Source organism: Diabrotica undecimpunctata, chromosome 1 (assembly GCF_040954645.1).
Source record: "Diabrotica undecimpunctata isolate CICGRU chromosome 1, icDiaUnde3, whole genome shotgun sequence".
Taxonomy (NCBI): Eukaryota; Metazoa; Arthropoda; class Insecta; order Coleoptera; family Chrysomelidae; genus Diabrotica; species Diabrotica undecimpunctata.
In genome coordinates, this window is record NC_092803.1 from 82387007 (window position 1) to 82411134 (window position 24128).

Genomic DNA, 24128 nt, shown 5'->3' on the forward strand with positions numbered 1-24128 from the left:
CACAGATTCAGCATTTTCTGTAACATACAGTTTTTCTTTTAATGATTGTACCAATGCGATTAATGTTGTTGCTTGTCATTTTCATCTTTTAGTAGATTTTCTTAGGGTGTCAATTTGTTTCTTTTTTTTGCTATATACATGTTTACTGATTCCATGCATCTTTTCCTTTTTCTTGGACAGTCTAAGTCCGACATGGAAAAATCCCCACATAATGCTTCCTAAAAATAAAAAGATATAATGAAAGAAAAATTGCTTATTCAAGGATATAATAATGCAAATGAAAAATTAAATGAATATTGCCTCTTGTTATTTTTTTTTAGCTATTAATTCTCTATCTGCAGCATGCCCTTGAATATTTTCCTTACCTAAGAATTTCTCAGTTTCTGAGGCAGACAAAGTTAGTTCACTGCTAGCAGTTTGAAATTTAAATTGTGGGTGTCTGATGGACTAGGGAGAGCTTTAGTTCCCACCACCTCTTTAACGTCTTTAGAAGACGTGTATGGAAAGAGAAAACAATATAGAAGAAACAATAAACAGAAAATTTATATAAATATTAAATACCAATGTAAAAATTTAATAAAAACATTACCCACCTTGGTATAGCTAATGGTTTTGCATTTTCTTTTAGACGAACAAAGCTAGATTTCATGATAACATCATTTGGATCAAAATGATCACAACAAATACGTGACCATCTGGAAAGCTTGTTCTTATTTAATTGTAAAATGTATATCCAAATTTCCTGTTTTTCTTCGTCAAAAGGAAATCTATGAAAAAAATATTAGTTAGAAAAATTATATTTAAATGATTTTAATAAAAAAAAAGACAAAAAATTTAATGGAAATTGTTATTATTCATTATAATGCATAATAATTTATTTATTTATTAAATAAATAACAACTAAACGCCTCCACTTGCAATCAAAACATAACCTAAACATACATATAAAAAATAACTTACTTGAAAAGTGATAACGTTTCGCTCTTCGAACTTCAGCGACCACAAACAAGATACCTAAATGGCATTTTACTAAAATAGTAGGTAAATGACACTCAAAAATTTTAAATAAAATTTGCTTGTCACAAAAAATATGTAAACACACAACTTCATATCAAAACAATAAACAATAACAAAGGTATTCATGTTGCGGACACTTTTTAAAGCATTCACGGAGTCTATATATTATACGTCATTGGATAAACCATGTGCATTTTTTTTGTATCTATGGATGTTTGCTTATTTAAATAATTTTGTAGATGAACCGAACTTCCTGATTTTTATCTTCTTAAGGACTAATCGACAGTAATATCTAAGAGTTAAATTTTTTTGATTTTTTAGTGTTTATTTTTTTGAACTCTTTTTCTAAAATCCGAAAGTTAAGTAATGAAGAAATTGATTTCCAATTTCTTAGACGAGTGTGATGGGCAACCCTGCTTTTTTACTTTCAATGACTTTTTGTGATTTCTTCCCAAGAGAAAATTAATTGAAATTTTCAGTCGACGCGATAAACGCTCAATTGGTATTTTATTCGACAAGAACAGTAGAAATTGGTAATTATAATCGAGAATGATAATGAGCGTTGGCTTCAATAGGAAATTGCTATTGAGAACGGTGGAACTAATTGAGAAGGAGCGGGTTTTTTGTTTGCGATGTAAGAAAAGTTCCTGAGTTTAAAAGCTGGGAAATTGATCTTAAGTTGTTTCTGAAATCAGGAAATACAAAATTTTTGTACATAAAAAAAAATTAGTTGTATGGAAGTTAATGGAATAATGGTTGCTTAGTGGAATTAGTCTTTCGTGTTTTCATTACCATTAAATAATTATATACTACATTCAGCAATATATATTACATCATCTCTTTCTCCACGCTTTTTCCTCTTGGTATTCTGTTACATCCAAATCTATTGGTTAACTTTTTTAGGACGTGTCAATTCAAACTGTATATGTACTGTTATTTATTAAAATTGTATTAACCTTTAAGTAGTCTTGTGGTGCCAACTTAAGTTCAAGTAAATGCATTTGTAAAAAATAATATTTCATTGCCTAATTATCTAATTATTCCTTATCTGAATTTTAAAATATTAAAAATAATTAAAATTTTTAACAAAATATTAAAAAAAAAATCGGTAAAAGTAACGTAATATTTTATTTTTAAGTCATTAATTTAATAAGGTAATAAATTGATACAAGGCGCCTGGCGGTTGCGTAGGGAACATACAGCTAATTATATAGACTCAATTTATTGCAGTTCATTGAAAAATTTTATTTTTCGGTTTTTATATTTTGTTACTTCTACAAAATATTTTTTAACGTTATAAACGTCACATCTTTATTAATTTATATTTAAATAATTATTTTATTTTAATTTCTTTATTAATTTATTAATTCCTTAACCTTCAGTTTCTTTTTTTTTTGTTCTTTGCCATAAAATATGCCAAATACATATGATTAGTTAATTCATTGTTTTATTTGTTACCAACTGAATTTTCATTGTTTAATTCATAGTTTATGACAAGACTGATTCACACTTGAGAGACTGAGCTAGGCGAAGCATAGACGATAAGTCCCATGGTTGATTGAGGTATTATTTTGTATATAGTGTTGGTGTTTATGTATAGTTTTGTACATATGTATATATATATATATATATATATATATATATATATATATATATATGTATATATATATATATGTATATATATATGTATATATATATATATGTATATATATATATATATATATATATATATATATATAAAGATAGTTTCAATTCTCTTTGGTAGTCTTATCGTTACACATTCGTACCTAACGCCTATTTACAGGTTAAAGGATGCCAAATCGTTACAAGTTTTAAATTATGACTAAGTATTAATGATTTATATTGTGAGAAGCTAAAAGTTTTAAGCAACGTCTGCGTTAGTTCGGCTATCGATTCGTTGTTAAAATGGCTTCATCGAACAAAAATATTAGCAGTGTAAATTGTGAGTTTAAAGCAACGAAATAAAATTTCATTGAAGCAACTTGAAAAACTTATTTTAGATAATGAGTGTGAAATTGAAATAAATACAGAAAGTCCTATTTTAGATAGTTTCCCAGCAACTTGATAAGCTGATTGGTAATGACTAAGTGCGATATTAAAATAAATAGAAAAAAGTATTCTTGAAAAGTGAAATCTGACAAAGTAATTTTCTTAATTTGTCAAAAGCTGGTAAAAGACTCATCTTCTTTATAAAAGACAAGTATTTTATGATATATTTTTTAATTTTAATTTTATTAAACCATCTAGATTTTATATTAATTAATCAATATTATAGTTATGTAAAAAATACGGAAACACTAAAAATATGTAAATAGTGTCTCTTTTTACGTTGGCGACAAATGGCAAAACGCGACTAGTTAGGTTCTAACAGGCATGCGACTACTTAAAATTTAAATACCGAATAAACTTTATATTTTTTTGCAAATATCTTTTAGATTAAATCAATAGTATTTTCACAATTTCTTATCAACACTGGGTTATAATTAAAAAGTACTAATATATTGTTTTTTATTTTCAGGACAATCATGTGCCTCTCATCGCCTTCACCAAAATAGCAACCTTAAAAAAAACCAAAACCATCGTAAAAAACGTTGGTTATTGGAAGCCGAAGCAAAACTACCTCCTAGCTACGACGATCCCCCAATTTTGTTTAGTCCCAACAGAACTCGTCGACCTTTTACCCCGATCTTTGATCTTAACCAACCGATCGACGAAGAGCTAGAGATGTTCACCAACCGAAGTACTTTAGACGCTTCCGGTTTGATTTTTAGGAACGTTAACAAACGAGCCACCGTTGATCCTAAGAAAACTACTTGCATGTTGTATCTGCAAGCGGACCACCAGTTTTTCTCGAAGTACGGAACCGAAGAAGCGTGTATCGAAGTGATGACAAGGCATGTACAGAGAGTGAACGCTATTTACAGGAATACCGGTGAGTTTTGTTGAGAAATACATTAAACTACAACTACTGACTTATACCTAAAATCGTTTGAAGCCAGTAAGGACATGTTTCTCGTTTTTTTTCTATAGTGAACTTATTAAATAGCAACATTTCATTTGTAAAGATTCTAGTTAAGTATATGGAGTCTGTTAATTAACTCTAACGTCCCTAATATAGTTCCTTTATTTTGTTTTTACTAAAATTAAATATAATAAATAAATGAAAAGACTGATGAAGACTTATGACAAAGCAAAGAATCGAAAAGAAAAGTATTTTTCTGTAAAAGTGTGTAAACATTTATTTCCTAGCTGAGCACTTTCGGCTTACAAAGCCATCTTCAGAGCTATGCTATAATAGAACAATGACATAAATAACTAATTTAGAAATTACAAAGTTTTACTTATGTTAAGTATTTAAATCATCAGATATCACTACCAGAAGAGATTGAGATGAAAATTCAGAAATTTTCATGGAAGCTGGTTCTATGTTAGGGCTACGTTAGGGCTTTGTTAAAATATTCCATTGAAAAAATACAAAAAAGACTGTACAGTAGACTCCATAAAAAACACATCAAAAATTTTAGTTATGGTACGGGTATCAGAACACGACCATTGGTTGGAGTTAAAGCAGCAGATATAATGAGAGATATCGAATGCCAGCTTTTTAAAAGCTTCCTCAGACAAGGTGAGAATTGTAATATGGCATATATAGAAAATTAAGACTATTAAATTTATAGACGTACATATTAACATAGACCGAACATAACGGGCGCGCGTACTGACGAGAACATCTCTTACGTTGTTCGATATATTCTGCTCTACCGCATTATACCTCCTCACTCTCTCTATCCCTGCCAAAAAGAGACGCTGCTATACTTACTTAATGTAAGACAGAGACACAACGATGTTGTCACATCGTTTAGGTCTCTCTTACTCATGACGTGATCTACTCCGTTCCTCCAGGATGTTCGGGGCCGTCCTCTTTTCCCCCTTTCTATGGGGCTTCATTCGGTTATTCACTGTATCCGTCTGCTGTCGCTAGTTCTTCTTACATGTCCATAACACTTTAGTCTTTTTTGTTCTTTATGTTTTAGTATGTATGTTTCTATTGATGTTCTTTGCTTCATTTCGTCATTACTTCTCCTATCCATTCTTGTTACTTTGCATCATCTTCGCAGGCATTCCATCTCTGTTGCTACTATCTTAATGCTGTTTTTATGATCCAATTTTCAGCCCCATATGTCATAATACTTCGCACTAATGTTTTATGAATCTGTGTTTTTGTCTTCATATTTAGGTGTCTATCCCACCATACTGAGTTAAGTTGTCGAATTGCTGTTCTTATTTGTCCTAATTTTTGTGTGATTTCTTTCTCTGTTGTTGCCTTTTTCGTGATTATAAACCCCAAGTATTTGAATGTATCCTTTCCTTTGATTGTTACGTTGTCTTCAATCTGAAGATCTTCTATGTCTTCTTCACTTGTAGATAGGTACTCTGTTTTCGTGAGGTTAATATTTAGGCCAGCCTTGGTATACTCTTCTTGTAGTTTCTTCATCAGGTAGCTAATGTCGTCTTGGTCCTGTGCAATCACTACTTGATCGACTGCAAAGCTTAACGTATATAGTTATTCGTTCCATTACCGGTACTCTCATGCCTTCGCATTTTCTTTTCCATGTAGTCAAGGCTTTCTCTAAGTATATTTTGAATAGGGTTGGAGTTGTGGAACAACCATGCAGGAGCCCTTTTTTTGTGGTGAAGTCTCCTTTGATTCTTGTTCCTATTTTAATGGACACTTTATTTTCTTTATACAGAGCTTTTGTAACTTCTATGAGTTCCGTCTGTATTTCTAATTTGTACATTGCCTCCTATAGTTCTGACCTTGGTACAGAATTATAGTCCTTTCTCAGGTCCACAAATGCCAAATGTATATCTCTATTTTTTGCGTTTTTCTTTTTAAACAATTGTTCCATTGATCTGTGATCTATGCATGATCTTCCTGCCGTGAAGCCTGCCTGATCCTCCCCGATTTTTGCCTTTTATCGCTTGCTTTATCTTTTCTTGCAGTATCTTTCCATATAATCTTCCCATTGATGATATTACGCTTATTCCTCTGTAGTTTTCGCATCGTTTTCTATCTTCTTTCTTAAGTATAGATGTCATATATGCCTCTCTCCATTCCTTTGGAAGCTGTTCTCCATTTATGGCTTTCTGAAATATTCATTGTATCATCCGGTGTAATTTTTTTGATCCGTATTTTATAAGCTCAGGTGAGATGCCTCCAGATCCCGGTGCTTTCTTACTTTTGATTGCTTTTATGGCCGTTCTGATTTCCCTATCTGTTATTTCTATTTCTTGTTGTACGGATCTGCTTCGTCATTACCTGTTTTCTTTTCCAATGAATTATGGCCTTTGTTCTGTTAACAGTTCCTTGTAATAGTCCTTCCATTCTTTGTCTTGTATATTTCCCAATTTAATTTTTTCTTTTGACTTTTGTTTTAAAGCCTCTCAGTACTTTCCGTGACTCCGAAGTTGTTGTACCTCCTATGTATGTTTCAATATTTAAGCAGGTTCTCTTCCATTCTTCATTCTTTTATTATGTTATTTGTTTTTTCACTTCTCTATCCTTTTCTCTATATTCTTTATAAACGTCATCGTTGTTTGTAGTCAGACATTTTCTGTAGAGTTGCTTTTTTTCTTCAATTATTCTTTTTGTTGGTTCATTTATTTCATAATATTGCTGTTTATTTGTTATAAGTTCTTTTTTTCCAAAAGCTTCGAATGCTGCTTGTTTTATACTCACCTTTATATGCTCGTATATTTCTTCGATGGTGTCATCACTTAGCTCTACAGGCTGCTTAGTCTATGTTACTATATACGTCTATGATTAAATTATCAAAAAATTGATTAATTGAAATTCATAAGGAAATACCAAATTTATCAAAGACTGTCTAAAATTAAGTTTTATAAATCTTGGATTGCATATGATCATAATGAATATGTCGAAAATTGACTGAAGGTCAAAGTAGGTTAAATCGACAAAGCATTCTAAAAAAAGGCAACTTAAATTATTTAAATATAAAGAAAAACACCTAAGTGTATTAAAAATTGTATCTCTTGATGACAGTTGTAAAAATTTAAAATGTTTTTTGTTTCAAGGAAGAATAACTTGTTAAATGATATTACAGATTATTATAAATTAGTAATAGAATTTAAAAAAGCAAAATAAATTTTACTTATGACTGCACTAGGTCACTCTTTTTCCTCTAATTTCTCCCACAATAATTTAAAAAGGAATTTATAATTTCAATTGAGATTCATTTTTGCATTTAAGCAACAATCAGGGTTCAGTTTAATTTCTTTGAATATCACCGTCTTCTAAAAAGTTCATAAATTTTTATTTGGGATGTTATATTTTATAAATTTTTACTGTTTTTGCTAGGAGAAAAGAAATGCTTATTAAATTTATTGTGATGTCTAAAGTTTGATGTATCTGTATTATTGAGATGTATCGAGATTCTTTGAGCCAGGGTGCTCATTGTTTTACCCACATTAGTCATTTTACAATCACAAGAGAATTTGTAAATACCACTTTTGTTTAGTTTATTCATTTAGTCTTTCGTTCTGCTAAAAATGGACTTAATGTTGTGTTTGGTTTTAAAAGAGATGTTTAAGCTACTGATTTTATTACAAAGTACTATTGATATTTTTTCTGAAACTAGTTTTAAATAAGATAAGGATCTATAAATGGATGTAGTGTTGGGTTTATTTTTCACATTAAAAGCTTAGTTTTTTTTAAGTATTGCGCTTCTAATTAACTTATCTACAGTGTTGTTTTGGGGGTAACTTGTCGATTGAATCTACTTTGACCTTCATTTAATTTTCAATATATTATTCGTTATGATGCTATGCAATCCAAGATTTATAAAACTCAAGTTTAGACAGTATTTCATAAATTTATTATTTCTTAAATTTTTTGATAATTTATTAATCTTAATTTTCTATGTATGCCTTATGTCAGTGGTCACCTTCTTTGAGGAATCGACCAACAAATGGTCGGGTTCGGACACCGAACACACAAAGAACACACCGAACGAAAACACAAAGTTTTTAATGTGTTTTTAATGAGTCCAGTGTACAATCTTTTTTGTGTTTTTTCAATGGAACATTTTAACACAGAAACAGCTCAAAGGATAATTTTTGTATTTTTCTATCAAATAAGATATCTCCTAGTAGTAATACTTCTAAATATTTAACGAAAGTGAAACATTGTAAACTTTAAATTAGTTATTTATGTCATTGTTCTAATGTAGCATAGCTCTGAAGACGGCTTTGTAAGTCGAAAGCACTCGGCTAGGAAATAAATGATTACCCACTTTTCTTTTTTATTATTTGATTTAAATATATTATCGTATAGTTAAGTTCCTCCGACCTTTACTTATCGAGTTGGCATCTGTGGTATCTATGGGATAGATTGATAAGAAGGTTTAATAATCATTTAATTTAACTCGAAAAATTTACATTTTGTCGGGAAAACCGTTAAGATGTAAAATAAATCTTATGAAACAAATTTTTTTTTTTATTATTACTGTAAACTTAATATTAACAAAGTTATGCCGGTTCGAAAGTATTTTTATTCATCGAATACAAAAATCCCAACATGATGTTAAAAAACCGGAAAAGTTTTTCATGGAAAACTTATTAAAACTTTTTGAAAGATCTTATAAAACTCTTTAAAATGACCACTGGTAAAAGTGAGTTGCATGAAAATTGAGGTAAGCTATAGCCAAAATAAAGTCCGCTTATATTTTTTGTGTCGCAGAAAGTAACAAACTCACCCCCACCAAAACCACACTGGTTAAAATTATTTGTTGTTCATATAAAGTTTACTTCACCTATATACAAGCATTACATTTTTAAAGTTTAACTGGTTTAGAAGGTTAAATTTTGAAAAAATCCGAGTGTAAACTGATCTGATCACACTATTTTCGGTATTTCTCAATCTCCTTTTTTGAAAACAACAACTTAAACAGATACAGAAAAAATGTTGGAATATAAAAAATAGCTTTTTTGCACTAAAGATTTTGTCACGACCCACGAATAGTTTACCGTGAGATACATTTGCTGTAAAATACTATTTTATCAAATTAAAATAATATAAGGCGACAATTTTCATAGAACTATTTATTGCTTAACTATACATGTTTACAGAACTGAGTGTCGAATGCTACTACGAAAAATACATTACAAAACGTATATAAAAACTATAAGATTTTAACTTTTGGAAATAACGTACACTACAAATTTATTCATATTGTCCTTATCAGAACCATCTACAGACGCAGCGACTGCGACAACAATAGCCGACGGATTTGCTGGGTACCTACTTTCTAAAGGGAGGGTTTAATCTACAAACTTTCACCAGAAATATGGAAAACTGACAAACATTTTATTCTTTTAATCGATTTCTGGAAGCTAATTTATCCAAACTTTTAGAATTACCGATATGAATCTAAAATAATAAAATAAAATCGAAAATAATCGATTGTTAAAAGGTTGTATTCGAATGCGTTTAGCACTATCTTTAAGTATTTTTAGCACCACCATTTTTAAAACGAAGGGCTTGAAAAATGTTCTACTATTTTTCCCGTCATATCCTAGACTATCTGTTTTGTTCAAATATCAAAACGTGGTCTTTCAGTCACACAGACGAGGTGCTTATTGAGCACCTGTGCCTCAATAATTAGCCCACTTCACATTTACAAAAATAATGATACAATTACTTACTCGATATTACACAATCATAACCGAGTTTAATATTAAATAATATTTAATTTTGATAAATCTTTCTAATACATATAAAAACTTAATACTTTATCTCATTAAACCTCAAACTGTTTTCCTAGACATTGCAAAAGCATTTGTTGAAGTCTGACACATAATATGTTTGATACTTAAAATCGAAAGATACTTACCTACAGTCGGTTCACAATTTGTTGATAGCTCACTACAAGTTTAACCCTAATTAGAAAACTGAAATACAGAGAGGATAGGTAATACGATATAATAGTAAAAACCAATCTAAAACTGACGGTTTAAGACGTTTTCGACTAACCCACCTTATATCTGAAGGAATACAATACCTTATAATCCTATTACGGAGGTATTTTGAATGGTTAGAGATGAACGACCAGTGTCGTAGAGTATATGATTGAAACATTTATTTGAACTAAATAAATATATTTTTTAAATTGTACTTATGTAAATTGTATTTTTTTAATAAAACTTATTTATTTTATTCAAAAATAAAAAGTTTCTTGTCATTTGTAAAAGATACATTTATTTAATTAAGGAAAAAAGCGCCAAATGTCGCCTGGCAAAATTTCCAATGTGTTTTAAATGTATCCATTATTTTCTAATCCGGAGAAAACTAATAAATATTTTTGAAAAATTTAAACGCAGAATGAAAGATTGCATTATTACTCAGGGCAGAAAGTCCCTGAAAACTTCTACACTATTTATTTTAATATGTTATGTAACAGGGGTGAAAATAAAAGAGAAAATATTGTTATGATTGGCAAAATCGAGAAAAATATTGGGTTGATTAAAATATTTCAAAGTTCAAAAACATTAAAATAATTCAGATAAGTAAGATAATAAACAACAAACATTTCAAAGAAGGAAAGTTATTAAATTCTTGGATTACCTGTACTAAACAAAATGTAAGCTATACATAAATTATTTCTTTGTTATACTTGAGTGACCCGCATAATTTTAAGTGAAATCCAAAGACAATTGAAACGGGTTTTCCAAAATACATTAATGCAGTGATTAGAGACAAATAGAAGAGATTTTAGAAAGAGGTTTTTGTTAGTTTTTAAGAATTATAGAAAATATTATTTGTAAATAAGTTTTAGGAAATTTTATAATTATAGGTAAAAATTTGTTTGTTATCGAAATGAAAAAATGGGGGAATTGTGACGAGTTTTGATTGGCGGAGATTGCAAAAGGTGGGATAAGTATGTAGGAAAAAGTTTAGCGAGATTGAGGAGAGAGAAAGCGGAATCAGTTGGTTTTCCAAGTCTGTAAGACGAACAGGGATTGTTCTCTGGTGGTTCCCAAGAAGTAGCAAGCAGTAGTGTTGAATGTTAGTGAGTTTTTGTGGAGTTAGTGTATCCGACAGAAGCTGAAGCAGCAAAATATTGTAAGTCATATTTTCCTACTTATATTCCAAGAGTCACTTTTCAGGCCAACGAGAGATTCAGTTTATCGTAAAGAGAAGATATTCCAAGAGTCATTTTTCACTCGGGCCAACGAGAGATTCAGTTTATCGAGAGGAGAAAGGCTATCATAATTTGAATGATTGTTGCTTTTGAAGGAGATCATTAAGGACGATATACTTGCAACAATCTGTTGTAAGATTGCTGATTACATAGGGAGCGGTTGAGAGGAGATAATACAGTCTACAAGGAACAAGGATTTGGACCACTCATCATCAGAGAGAGATATTTTTGTTTTCTGCAGTTTTTTTTTTTTCTTTTATTGATAACACAATTTTTACACGTAATTTAGAAAGGATATAAATATTTGATTAGGAGAGTTAGAATAGTTTGGGATTTTGAGTTTTCAATTAATATTGTTTGTACCATTAATTTTGATTGTTCACGTACGGAGAACAAAATTTTGAGAATCCTTATATGAGATTTGTTTATTGAAAACGTTTGAGTGTGAATTATTTCATTATTTTTATTTCAATATATAGTGTTAGATCATATGTGTTTTTTATTATTCCGGTATTCTCTGGACCTTACCTTTCACATGTAATAGCATAGATATTGAAGCACGAATTTAACCCTGAGATAAAAGAATTAAAAATTGTGATAAAGTCATAATCATATCATTTAAATAATTTTAATTAATCAAAAAAATTAATTAGCTAATTATTGCTTGGCGCACCAAGACTTTAAATATCACAATAATATAGTATAATTTTTAATTGAAAATATTGCATGCAAAAGAAACTTTTTATTTATTCTAAAAAATATTTCATTCTGCCTTTAAATTTTTCAAAAATGCTGTTTAGTTTTCTCAGGATTTGAAAAAAAAAATGGATACATTTAAAACACATTGAACATTTTGACAGGCGACATTTTGCGCCTTTCCCCTTTAATACCTTACGATTACAATTATTATTACTTACCTTATATAATTACGATTAGAAAACTATTCACATTCAAAATAATTAGGATTAACTTCGGAATCCGAGTCATCTTGAGGGTTAATAATTAGCGGTTGTGTCTCTACGGTCGCATCAATTATGTTATCAAGATCCCGCATTTTTTGTTCTTCTTCTATTACATGCCTTACTGCATCTTTCCAGTTTTGTTCTGTAATATGTTGTAAAGACTCGTATAACAATTCACGTACAGCTTGTATTTTATATAACGTATTTTTTCTAGCCACATACCTTTTTATTTGTGCCCAAATGAGTTCAATTGGATTTATTTCGCAGTGGTAGGGTGAAAGTCTAAGGACTGTAATGTTTCGCCTTTCCGCCATTTTGTCAACTACGTATTCCTTGAACTCAGATTTTTGTTGCCGGGCAATTTTTAGAAGTTCTGCTTTTACCATTCAATCTTCGTAAGGCAGATACTTATTCCGCAGCCAGTCAAGAATATCCTGTTTCTTCCACGCAGTCGTTGGAAGTCTTTTTACTAGTCGTGAATGATAAGGTGCATTATCTAATACTATAATTAAATTTGGTGGTATGTGTTCAATCATCTGCTCAAAATACTCTTCGAAAGCATCAGCTGTCATCTCCTCGTGATAGTCTTTTGTGCTTTTTGACTGAAATTCCAACAAACCATGCTTAACAAATCCTTTTTCACTGCCAATGTGAGAAATTATTAATCTACTGCCTTTACTAGAAGGTGGGGAGATACCAGTAGACCAACCTTCCATAAAGGCTTGCCTGGAGCGTAATATATTTTTATCTGACCAAATTTTTTTTAGAGTATGACCTGAGTTTACCCACGTTTCATCCTCGTAGAAAATGGGCCTTCCTTCAGCCCTTACGGGCTTATCTCCTCCCGGTCAATCAAAAGTGATTTTCGGTCTGATTTCTCCCACCGGAAATTTAATTCTTTTAAAACTTGCCACAATTTAGTTCGTCCGATATAAGGCAAATCCGGGTCGTCTCTAACTTCTTGTAAAATTTTGTTTAGGTTTGGGATTTCTTTTTTGAAAAAAAATCCATGAATTTTCCTTCGAATACCATTTTTGGCAAATTCATCAATTTCAATAGGCATTTTCCCTCTCTTTAAGTGTTCGTTTGTGTTTGGGTTAGCTATACCGTGTTTTTTTCTTTCTGATAGGAACCTATATATAGTTGACTCTCCTACGCCAGTCATGTTGGCACAACTTTCGACTATGTTGCGAACAGTGTTTGTGGGATTCTGAGAAACCAGAGCATCGTGAACATTTAGGACAATAATCTTCTTTCTTGGTGAATAGACAGACTTACTGACTGTACGCAACAGTACCGGTGTAAAACTTGATGATGTTGATGATGAAGCCATCACAAACAATCCAACAAAACGAGCACGAGCGAAAGGTACGTATATGTTCGTAGGTATATGGAATAAAAAATCACTCACGCACTGCATATAATTCGCAAAAGAAATATTCGAGACGCTAATTACTTCCGTAGACGCGGACACACCGACGAGCCGTAAATTACATGCGATCAAAAACGTACTAAACAAAAAAATTGTTTTCGTTCGTAATAACTTCACCCTTTTAAGTTAGGTTTCGAATATAAACTGAACAAACGAGGCACGTGGCCAAAGCATACCCATTATATTATTAAAAATCTGGGGAATTCCATCCTAATTATCTTGCAACGAATGGTACCTTCGGATATGAATGCCAGGTTTTCTAGTAAAGTGATTAAACGCGAAGATTAGTATTGAAATATCCAAAGAGATAAGGTATTCTTATTTACAAAATTGTTAGTGGTTAAATTCTTATTTTTATTAATATAATATAATTACATAACATTAGCCGTGAAAGTTTTAATTGGTTTTTTGCTGAATATATTAGTATTAAAATATTATTAATATTATATATAAGTATAACAGTATTAAAAAATATTATATTATTATTTAATGAATAAACACCTCAGAAACGCCTATGGTTTACGACCGTTTTATGAGTTTGAGGCACATTTCGTGCTCTCAACAATTTATGAACGGAGAATACTCATTAGGTTCAGCCTATGCATTCATACTTTAAAGAAATAATCTTATTTGCTGACGATACTGCACTACTAGTAGTCGAACAGCTATTTGAAAAAGACGGCAAGACAATTTCAGAATGCAATGAAAAATAAATATTAGGTAGAATAATAAACAGCGTATTAAAATTGATGAAGTTAAATTCACCCATATCAATTTTATAATTAATATTTGTGAATATTACAGTAAATAAAATTAATAAAAGTAAATAATCGTACAATTATACTAAACAATGAAGTTATCCCTTCCAAGAAAACAGTTAAATACTTAGGACTGCATCTATATTGGTAGGAACATAGTAAAAAGAAGACGGGAAAAGTAAGTATGTTTTATCACAAAAACTTATATTTTCTTCGCAGACTGAATCTACCTTATTATCATAATCCCGATATTCTTAACTCGATTTTTTCTAAACTTTTTCGAAGCGATAGTATAGCTGTTAATTAATAATAAACTCGACTTATGCATTAATAACCAGGAGCGACACTACACCCCTGAGCCCTATCCCGCCTTAATAATATTTAATGCCAGAAATATGAATTCCCGTAATAAGTGGTGGCTTTTAAACAAAGAACACAAGACACCTGAGATATGTATCCACCGGACCGTTTGCTCTGCGTCCGACTTCATCCCCCTGGCAATATATAATGGCTAATAAAGGGTTGTAATTTTACGCGATGCATAATTTCAGCCGCATCACGAGCTTTACACCCCGGAATCGTCTCATTTAAATAATTTAGCTCGGCACAATACGTTTGTGGATTAATAACGAAGCCATTACCGTCTCATTGGTTGTAGCGAAACTGACGTTTGTACCTAAATCGAATAGATTAAACCTCCAGAGCGGGGTTTTGTTGTTGGGGATGATGTTAGTTCGCAGGGTAATGCTAGATTAGACGCCGTTATAGCTGCCTATGACGATAATAGGCTGAACAAATCGGCAGATATTGGAGCATAATTATAGTATACACTATTAAAATTTTAATATTAGTTTAGAAAATAAATGTTGAGTTATTAAATTGTTAATTTGTATTTTCCTTCAAGTTGCTTCTTCGTTTGGACGTTATGTGGAAGAATTACTTATATTTTTAATATATAATAGTCTCCCGTTTTATACCGCTGTCGCGGCTTTGGGAGTATAGCAGGGTAGTCTGCTATATCTAGGGCCTACGGTATACAAGGAAGGTAACATGGCCAGTGCTACGCTTCAACCGTCTATTATTACCCCTGGTTTTAACCAAGGTACTCATTTTTATTCAGGCTGAGTCGACCTGGGGCCTATAGACATTTTTAAAATGTCTAGATGTTCTTGCCGGCGGTAGGATTCGAACTCCGGACCACCGGCTTGCGAGGCAAGTATCCTACCGCTTGCGCTACGCAGGCCCACTTATATTTTTATCATCGGTAATACTAAATGTCGTCAATTCTAACACTTAAAAGGTTTCGCATATTCGATATGATACATTTTCTACAAATTTTAAGATGAAAGACAGGTAGACATTAGGCACACAACTGAGACATTTTATATGGTCGAAGGACCGTAGAAGGGTACAGAAACCACGAAAGTAAAACATTGCTTACAAGTTATGTTTTTAGTTAATGTCGTTAGTTTCCGATGGACTTATTCTAAAAATAAAATTGTCGATAAAAAACATGCCGAAATGGAGCAGTAGAGCTAATGCAAATAAATTTGTTTGCATTATTGTGTAGTTTTGTTTATATATAAACACATTTGACTGGAACCAGCATTGAAAAGATTAGTCCATACATGTTTTATACAGGTGGAGCCGATAATAGAATTAGGAATTTTGGAGTGGGTTTTCTGGTACATGAACAAAATCTAACAGAATGTGTGCAATTAGAACTAAAATAACAGAAGACATGATATCGCTGATAATCATACACGCTTCAACAGAAGAAAAAGAAGGGGAAGTGAAATATGAATTTTATGAAGAACTAGAGTCATTGTCTGAAGAAATGCTCAGATAAGATATTAAAATTATTATAGGCTCCGCCAATGCCAAGATTGGAAGAAAAGATATATATATATATATATATATATATATATATATATATATATATATATATATGTATATTTATATATAAACATAACAGGGGGCGAAAGTGAACATATGAATACAAATGATAATGGCCAAAGATTGATTATATTCCCAATTGAAAATAATGAATACGCATTTTAGGAGAAATAAAAAATATATGAAGAAACGTGGAAAATTCCGGGATCAAATGAAACTAATCAAATAGACCACATCTTAATACAAGAGAAGTTCGCCAATTTCATAACAAATTTGAAAACGTGCAGAAGGGCTGACGTAGACTCTCATCATTTTTTTGGTTAGAATTAATATTAGAGATGCAATAATTAACAAGCATAGCCGGAAAAAGCAAGTGGAAACTAAATTATTATTATTATCAAAAATATATACAAGAAACCTACTCTAAATAAGATAGTGCTACTGAGAGAAACATACAAAAAAAATATTCTTATAATAAACACTATAAAGGAAGCAACGTCGAAAAACATTCCAAGAAGAAAAAGATTTAGAAAAAACCAACGAATTACGAAAAAAAGTCAAGAAAATCCTAAGGGCGCGGAAAAGAAATTATATGGATGATAAAGTAAAGCCCATTGAAGAAAATTACAAGAAAAACGAAAAAAAAATTTCTACAAAAAGGTAAAATACAATAAAAGTGGGTGAAAGAGAAAAACAATGAATGTAAAAGATAAGCAAGGAAACTTGATAAATGACGGAGCGACTATTGAAGAAAATTGCAATGTTCCTAAACCCCAAATACTAGTAGAAGAAATACCAATGCCAACAAGAGAAGGATATTAAAGAAATAATAAAAGATGTGAAAAATCAAAAAAGCCCCGTGGAGAGCGGTATTATAGCAGAGAACTTAAACTATGCAGGGGAGGCTTCAAAAAAATCAACTTCGTGAGCTTATAGTTGATGTATGGGATGCCGAAGGAATACCCTAAGAATGATGCAAGTCCATTAAAATTCCTATACACAAAAAGGGAGGTAGAAATGAATGCGCAAACTATAGAGGAATAACCTTGTTAGAAAAGTGTTCGTCATACTAATTAACAAACTATTAGAAATATATGTGGAGAAGGGTCTAAGAGAATACCAGGGAGGATTTTGCAAGGGAAAATCAACAACCCATCATATTTTTATGCTAAAACAAATATCCTGATCAATTGCTATCAATACATTTCAGCTCAAGTACTTTTCATTGATTACAAAGCCGGTTAAAATACAATAGAGAGAAATAAATTAATATAGTACCAGAGACAATACTAACATTGCTAAAAATGACAATTTAGAAAAACTAGTTGTGCTGTGAAATGCAACGGTACAGTCTTAGAAAAATTCGAAGTAAAACAAGGTATTGCCAGTTGTCACAAGATCCGTTGTCTACCTTGATTTTTAATATATTTTCAGAAAAAATGTAAGGAAGAAATTAAAATCAATCTGAGACTGACCAAAAGCAACATATGTGCGAGACCCATGAACAAAATAATTAAGGCCAAAGATATATCTCGTAATACAAAAATAAGATTTTACATAATTATAATTACGCCCACTATGCTATATATTGTCGAGATATGGCCTATGAACAAAACGATACAAAACAGATAGGAAGCAATAGCATAGATAAGCAAGAAAGATACTTTGCAGAATATTTGGTCAAAAAGTAGTAAAGGGGGAATGAAGAAGATGAGCTAATGTAGAATTGTACCAATCGTATGCCAATCCTACAATAACAAAAGTAGTGAAAAAACGTAGACTGGAATGGCTGGGACATTTAGAAAGAATGCAAGGTAATAGATAAATCAAGAATATTTGTTGGAGAGTACCTGAGGGCAAAAAAGAGAGAAAGACCAGGAAATAAATGGAGAGATGTAGTGATGGAAGATGTCAGAGACATGGGAATCAGAGATTGAAAACTGGCAGCTAAGAACTGAAAACAATAAAAATTATCCATACAGCAATGGGCCTAAAAGGCCTGTTAACTCTATACATACATACATACAAGAAGCAAGAAATTGTAGTGGATGCTATTCGGGCCAGAAGATATGTTTTAGTCGAAACTACACAGTTATATGACTGTGTTCTTATCGACAGGTATAAAGACCGGAAGATAAATTTCCTCTGCTCGATTTATGGGACTTTTAAGTGTATTATGTATCTGTTTTTTTATTTAAAATTTATGCAGAAATTAGAGTTATTTGGTGATCGGACAATGACTTTGACAGGTTTTGAATCCTCGGCCTTTTTCCGGTTTGTTGTGAAAATTTTATTACCGATTTATTTGTAAGATTTGGCAATAGGGATCTTTTAATAGGATATGTGAAGCGGGAATCCTGTCCTGTGCGTTGTTTAAACAGGACGTGAAGGGTCGCTGCTGCTAGGAGAAAAGTTAAGGGTGCGCTGCTCATTGAGGATATGTATATGAGGATATGTTTTAAGATTCTTAAAATATTGCTTCAAAATTTAAGAGGTACACATTAAAAAACTTCAAATTCAGGTATGATTAATTTTCTTGTCGAAGATTGAAACTAGATTTTTTTTGGCTTCTAAAATTTTTTATGATTGCTCTTCATATGCTGACGTTTGGAGCTTTGCTTGCAATAAAAACATCAAGACTCATAATTGGTGACCACTTTGTATATAACAGCAATAGTTTTTGTTAATAGTAGAATCTATGCTTAAATAATCAAGACGACCGACAAAACTTTCATTCATAATTAAGCTATACTCAGCTACAACTTTATGATAAATAAAATTGCAAATGTTTTCAAGTGGATAATTCCCAAGCTGATACTCTACATCTACGAAACCCATCCAACTTTATCGTTTCTAGCTGTCGAATATTTTCACAAAGTTGTTATTCCTATATAAATGTACATTATTTGATAAAACTCAGGTTTTCTTAAAACGCTGAATAAAACTGTGCATAGTCATTAATTATTTTGAACTAATTTTTGATTATGTAGGTTATTTTTTACCCTAACAACATTGCTTAAAAAGAAGGGAAACACAAGAATTGGTTCTCAATTAACGAAAATAATATATCCAAGACAAACGTAATATTATAGACAGAGCCAAGTATAAGAGTAGATGTATTTAAAATACTGTTTGTAATAACTGAAACTGGAGCATTTAAGATGTGGAGCTGAAAAGGAATGCTTAGAATAGCTTCTACTGGGTGAGTACGTTAGTTTTTGAAAGGTTTAAAAATCCACGGCGTCACTCTATCTTTGCATTTACAAGGAAAATAATCTTTCTTTTGGTTATACCTCTAGTGCCAAAAATACAAAGACGCGAATGAAAGATAGATAGAGAGCTATTATCAATTAGATGGAACAATACCATGAAAACTACTAAATACAGACTTTGCGAGTGCATAAAATACTCAGGATAGGAAAAGATGAAGAGCCATCGTCAAAAAAATGGAAGAACCTTAGGAGAAAAACAACGTTAATAATCCTTACACGTTGGATAAAACGAACAAAATATAAAAAGAAAAACATAACCACATGCAAATATTTCCGACATACAAATTAATAGTACTTAAGCAAACATAAAACTTAATACATTCCTTTGCCATTATGAAAATATTATTAAACAATCCTACATAATTAGTACAAATGTGAACATACGTAGAAAAAACATAGTGATTTGGACCAGTCTTAAAATTTAATCACTGACTTAATGAATATACTGTTTAAAGCAGTAGTGTAGTTAATTATTGATACATTACATCAATCAAGAGTTTCTGGTGCCAATCAAGAGTGGTGTCATAGCAAATATGCAAACTATTCCCTCTTTCCAACCTCCTCAGTATGCCAATTAGTTCAAGCAGACTCTTCGGCCCGCCCTACGTATTTTGTATTCATTAGAAAGTTATTTAATTAAAGTACATATTCGACGTGGTATGTACAATGTTATAGGGTTTGCAGCAGCGTGCGAAAGCCTTTTCTGAGAGTGTTTCGTTTGCGTAATATTATTTTTTATAATTTTATTCTAATTACATGGTTTTATTAGTTTCCTTTAAGGTTTTGTTTGTATTAAGGTTTTGCTTTTAGTAGCTCAATTGACTTTGCTCTCTTTTGTATTTATAGAAAGTTTATACGTTTTTGAATACCTAGATAAAAGCTTTATGAAATAATCGAATTTACTAAAGGTATATAACATACTAGCTGTAGCTGCTATAACTTCTACGCTCTAGAATGCTTGATCCCATGATTGAGAGGTTATTATGAAATAATCATATACCATATCAATAATATAGTGTATAGTTTTATATATTCTACACTTTTACTGTAAACATATTTATTAATTATACATTTATTTTAAATTATCCTTCTTCTTTATTCCAGGGTTTAGATATTAGTTGCTTGTTCTGGAATCAAATTTCGCTCCATCTTTCCATGGAGTGTCCTACAGTTTTTCTTTCTTTCTGTTTGTAATTTATTATTTGTGTAGTTAGTCAATTTTTATCTATTCTATTTATATGTTGTTCTGATACTTTCTTCCTTATATATAAAGTCTTGCAATTCCAAATCACTCTTTTAAGAAATATCATTACGCTAGATTTTAGATTCTGGACAATTCTTTAAGTCATTATCCACCTTTTGTATCTATAAAATTTAAACGTACCGTGAAACACTCAGCTAGTATCAGCATTTTAATAACTAAAAAACACAAAAGTTAAATATTATTATTAAAATTGTTTTATTTATTTTATATAAAAATAAATAGCCTGCGTAGCGCAAGCGATAGGATGCTTGCCTCGCACGCCGGTGGTCCGGAGTTCGAATCCTACCGCCGGAAAAGAACAACTAGACATTTTTAAAAATGTCTATAGGCCCCAGGTCGACTCAGCCTGAATAAAATGAGTACCTTGGCTAAAACCAGGGGTAATAATAGGCGGTTGAAGCGTAGCACTGGCCATGTTACCTTCCTTGTATACCGTAGGCCCTAGATATAGCGGACTACCCTGCTATACTCCCAAAGCCGCGAAGCGGTATAAAACGGGAGACTATTATTATTATATAAAAATAAAACATTTCGACCATAGCCAAATAAGACATTGAAAAACTTCTATTACTAATAAAGTAAAAAACAACTCTTACAATTATTATTTCGGGTGGCAATTTTGTATGTATACGTATATATGTATACAAGGAGATTTAAACGGCAGAGTAGGGAGAGAAGAAAATAACAGAGTCGTAGGAAGATATGGGGAACAAATAACAAATGACAACGGAATGACAAAATTATGAATGGATTTTTTTAACATAGAGACATATACAAATTTACATGGATACAACCTACTAGAAATCTGCGCTTGATAATCGACTATGTAATCCAACGTTAAACTTCCCAGCTGAAAACAACTGACCGTGGGTATACCGTGGATCAGAATGTGGATCCGATCATCGTTTACTTATGGCCAAGGTGATAGTTAACTATCGCAAAAACAATAACACTCAGGTACAGAATATAGAAAAGGGATAAGAAGTAACATCCCCTAAATATAACCTAGAAAGTTTAGACGAAGATTCAACGAAATTTCTTTACAAATTACGACTGGTCACAAAATTACAAAATGTGGATCGAGAAAATATATCAGCGAAAGAATTATACCAGCAACCTAAAAAATGCATTCATGAGGCTGCAAGTGAAGCTTTGGGTTATAAAGACAAACCTGAAACAAAAAATCAAGAATGGTGATCGGAGAATATGCAAACGTTAGTAAACAAGAAGAAAACTGCTTATCAGAAATTGATGTCAACGAGAAAGGAGGAAGGTTATAAAAAATTAAATCGAGATGTACAAAGAGAAGTAGTGAAAAGTAAAAATGAAATGTGTGATCGAAGATGTACAAAGATGAATAGGTATATGGGTGGAACAAGAGTTGGGCAAGCGTGGAAGGTGATAAAGTTTCTCCGAAGAGAAGGAAAGGAAAAATCTAACTTACAGTTAATAAATCTGAAACAGTGGAAACACCATTATGAGGTCTTACTGACAGAGGATAGATGTAAATTCCAAGAGATCAAAATTGAAGAAATATCCGAACATACACAAATAAATGAGATAACAACCGGAGAGTTAAGCGATTTCCTCAAAAGATCGAAAAACGGTAAAGCACAGCAGGACCTGATGACATCGCAATTGAGTTGGTAAAGTATGGACCAAAAATATTACATGAGATGTTGGTTCAACTATTTAACAAATGCTTAAAAGGACAAAATATCCCTGATGATTGGAATGTTGGATACATCAGCTCAATATTCAAGAAAGGGGATAAACGCAAATGCTCTATTTATAGGGAAATAACTGTTATTAACTCAGTGGGGAGGTTGTACGGTCGAACAAAAAAAGAAAAGAAAGAATTGAATCAGAATACGAAGACATGGAAGAACAAAATGGATTTCGTGCAGGAAGATCGTGCACTGATGGTATATTCGTTCTGCAGCAGGTAATCTAAAAACAGAAGGCAAGGAATCTATCTACCCACCTATTGTTTGTAGATTTGGGGAAGGCATACGATACATTACCTTTGAAAAAACTGTTTCAAACATTGACGAAAGTAGGTCTCAATAAAGAGTATGTGGATGCTATCGCAAATATATACAAAAATGCAAGAAGTGTCGTTAAAGAAGTAAACTTTATATCTGAATCATTTCCAATAACAAAGGGGCTTAAACAAGTATGTTGGCTATCTTTGACCTTATTTAAAATATATATTTAATCATTTCTAGAGAAGTGGAGGAAACAAGTATCCGGAATGGGAATAGACATAGGCGGTGGTAGTTTAGAAAACTAAAGAAAGAATATGAAAAATGTATCAAAATATATTAAATATATAGTTTATCGCCATGACTTATACGTTGTTCTCTGGTAATCTGGTCGTCGAAACGAATAGCTATCAATAAAAAAGAAATAGTTTTAGACTCATTGTAGCCCTGAAAATGTCTCTCCCAGTACAATTTCCAGTATCATCGGTTGCCAACAGAGAAGCAGCATCTTCATGGCCTAACTTAAACATAACTGATAACAAAAACAGTTCAATCCCAAACATGTCTAGATCCGCCACAGGTTAGACGGAGAAACATATTTTCAAATTTGTTCAATCAGTCGTTGGAGGAAACGTTAAGAATTTAATCTTGATTGAAAGAGTCATTTAAATAAATGGATCTCAATCATCTGCAGTATTCTATTGATGGAATTCCAATAACCGAAATATAAACACAGCTAAAATTGATACGTAAAGAAATAAATAACTTATTTCAAAAAATATGGGAGACCTAACTTTAGTAGGTCTTTGGTACATAACTTAGGACACCGACACAGGTGAAGTAAGAGAGGCAGGATTGAACATAATATCCTATGAGTAGCAAAAAGTAGATCATCATCTTCACCATCCATCCTTAATTTATTACGTCCACTGCTGGACATAGGCCTCCCTTAAACTCCTCCATTCTTTGCAACAAAGAGCACAAAATCCCAAAGAATGGAGGACGCAAAGAAGTAGATACATGAATGTAAAAGAAATCTTTTTTATATAAGGAAGATACTGGAGAAATAAAAAGAGTAATAAAAACCATCTAAAAGTAGAACGGGAGGGTATTAGATATACAGAAATAAACCACGGTTTTGCTAATGCAACAAATATAGATACAAAAATATTGCCAGATGAATGGAACACATGAATTAGAGTGCAAACTTACAGAATTGCATTGCTTATGAACATCAGATACAAAGTATTAGCCAGCAGAAAAAACACCAAACTAAAAGCATTCAATAATAGTTTTAGATG

At 31.6% G+C, this 24128-nt stretch overlaps 1 protein-coding gene and 1 long non-coding RNA gene across 2 annotated transcripts in view; one reads left to right on the forward strand and one right to left on the reverse strand.

Moving 5' to 3' along the window:
• LOC140450847 (disintegrin and metalloproteinase domain-containing protein 10-like) overlaps positions 1–24128 on the forward strand; it is a 942961-nt gene that overhangs the window by 661164 nt on the left and 257669 nt on the right. Inside the window, exon 5 of the mRNA XM_072544529.1 lies at positions 3557–3970. Coding sequence (XP_072400630.1) covers positions 3557–3970 — 414 coding nt within the window. The remainder of the gene's footprint in view (positions 1–3556; positions 3971–24128) is intronic.
• On the reverse strand, positions 204–1046 carry LOC140450852 (uncharacterized). The gene is made up of 3 exons (XR_011952024.1): positions 961–1046; positions 594–767; positions 204–218 (listed from the first exon to the last, which is right to left on the reverse strand). It is a non-coding gene; the product is annotated as an uncharacterized lncRNA (long non-coding RNA).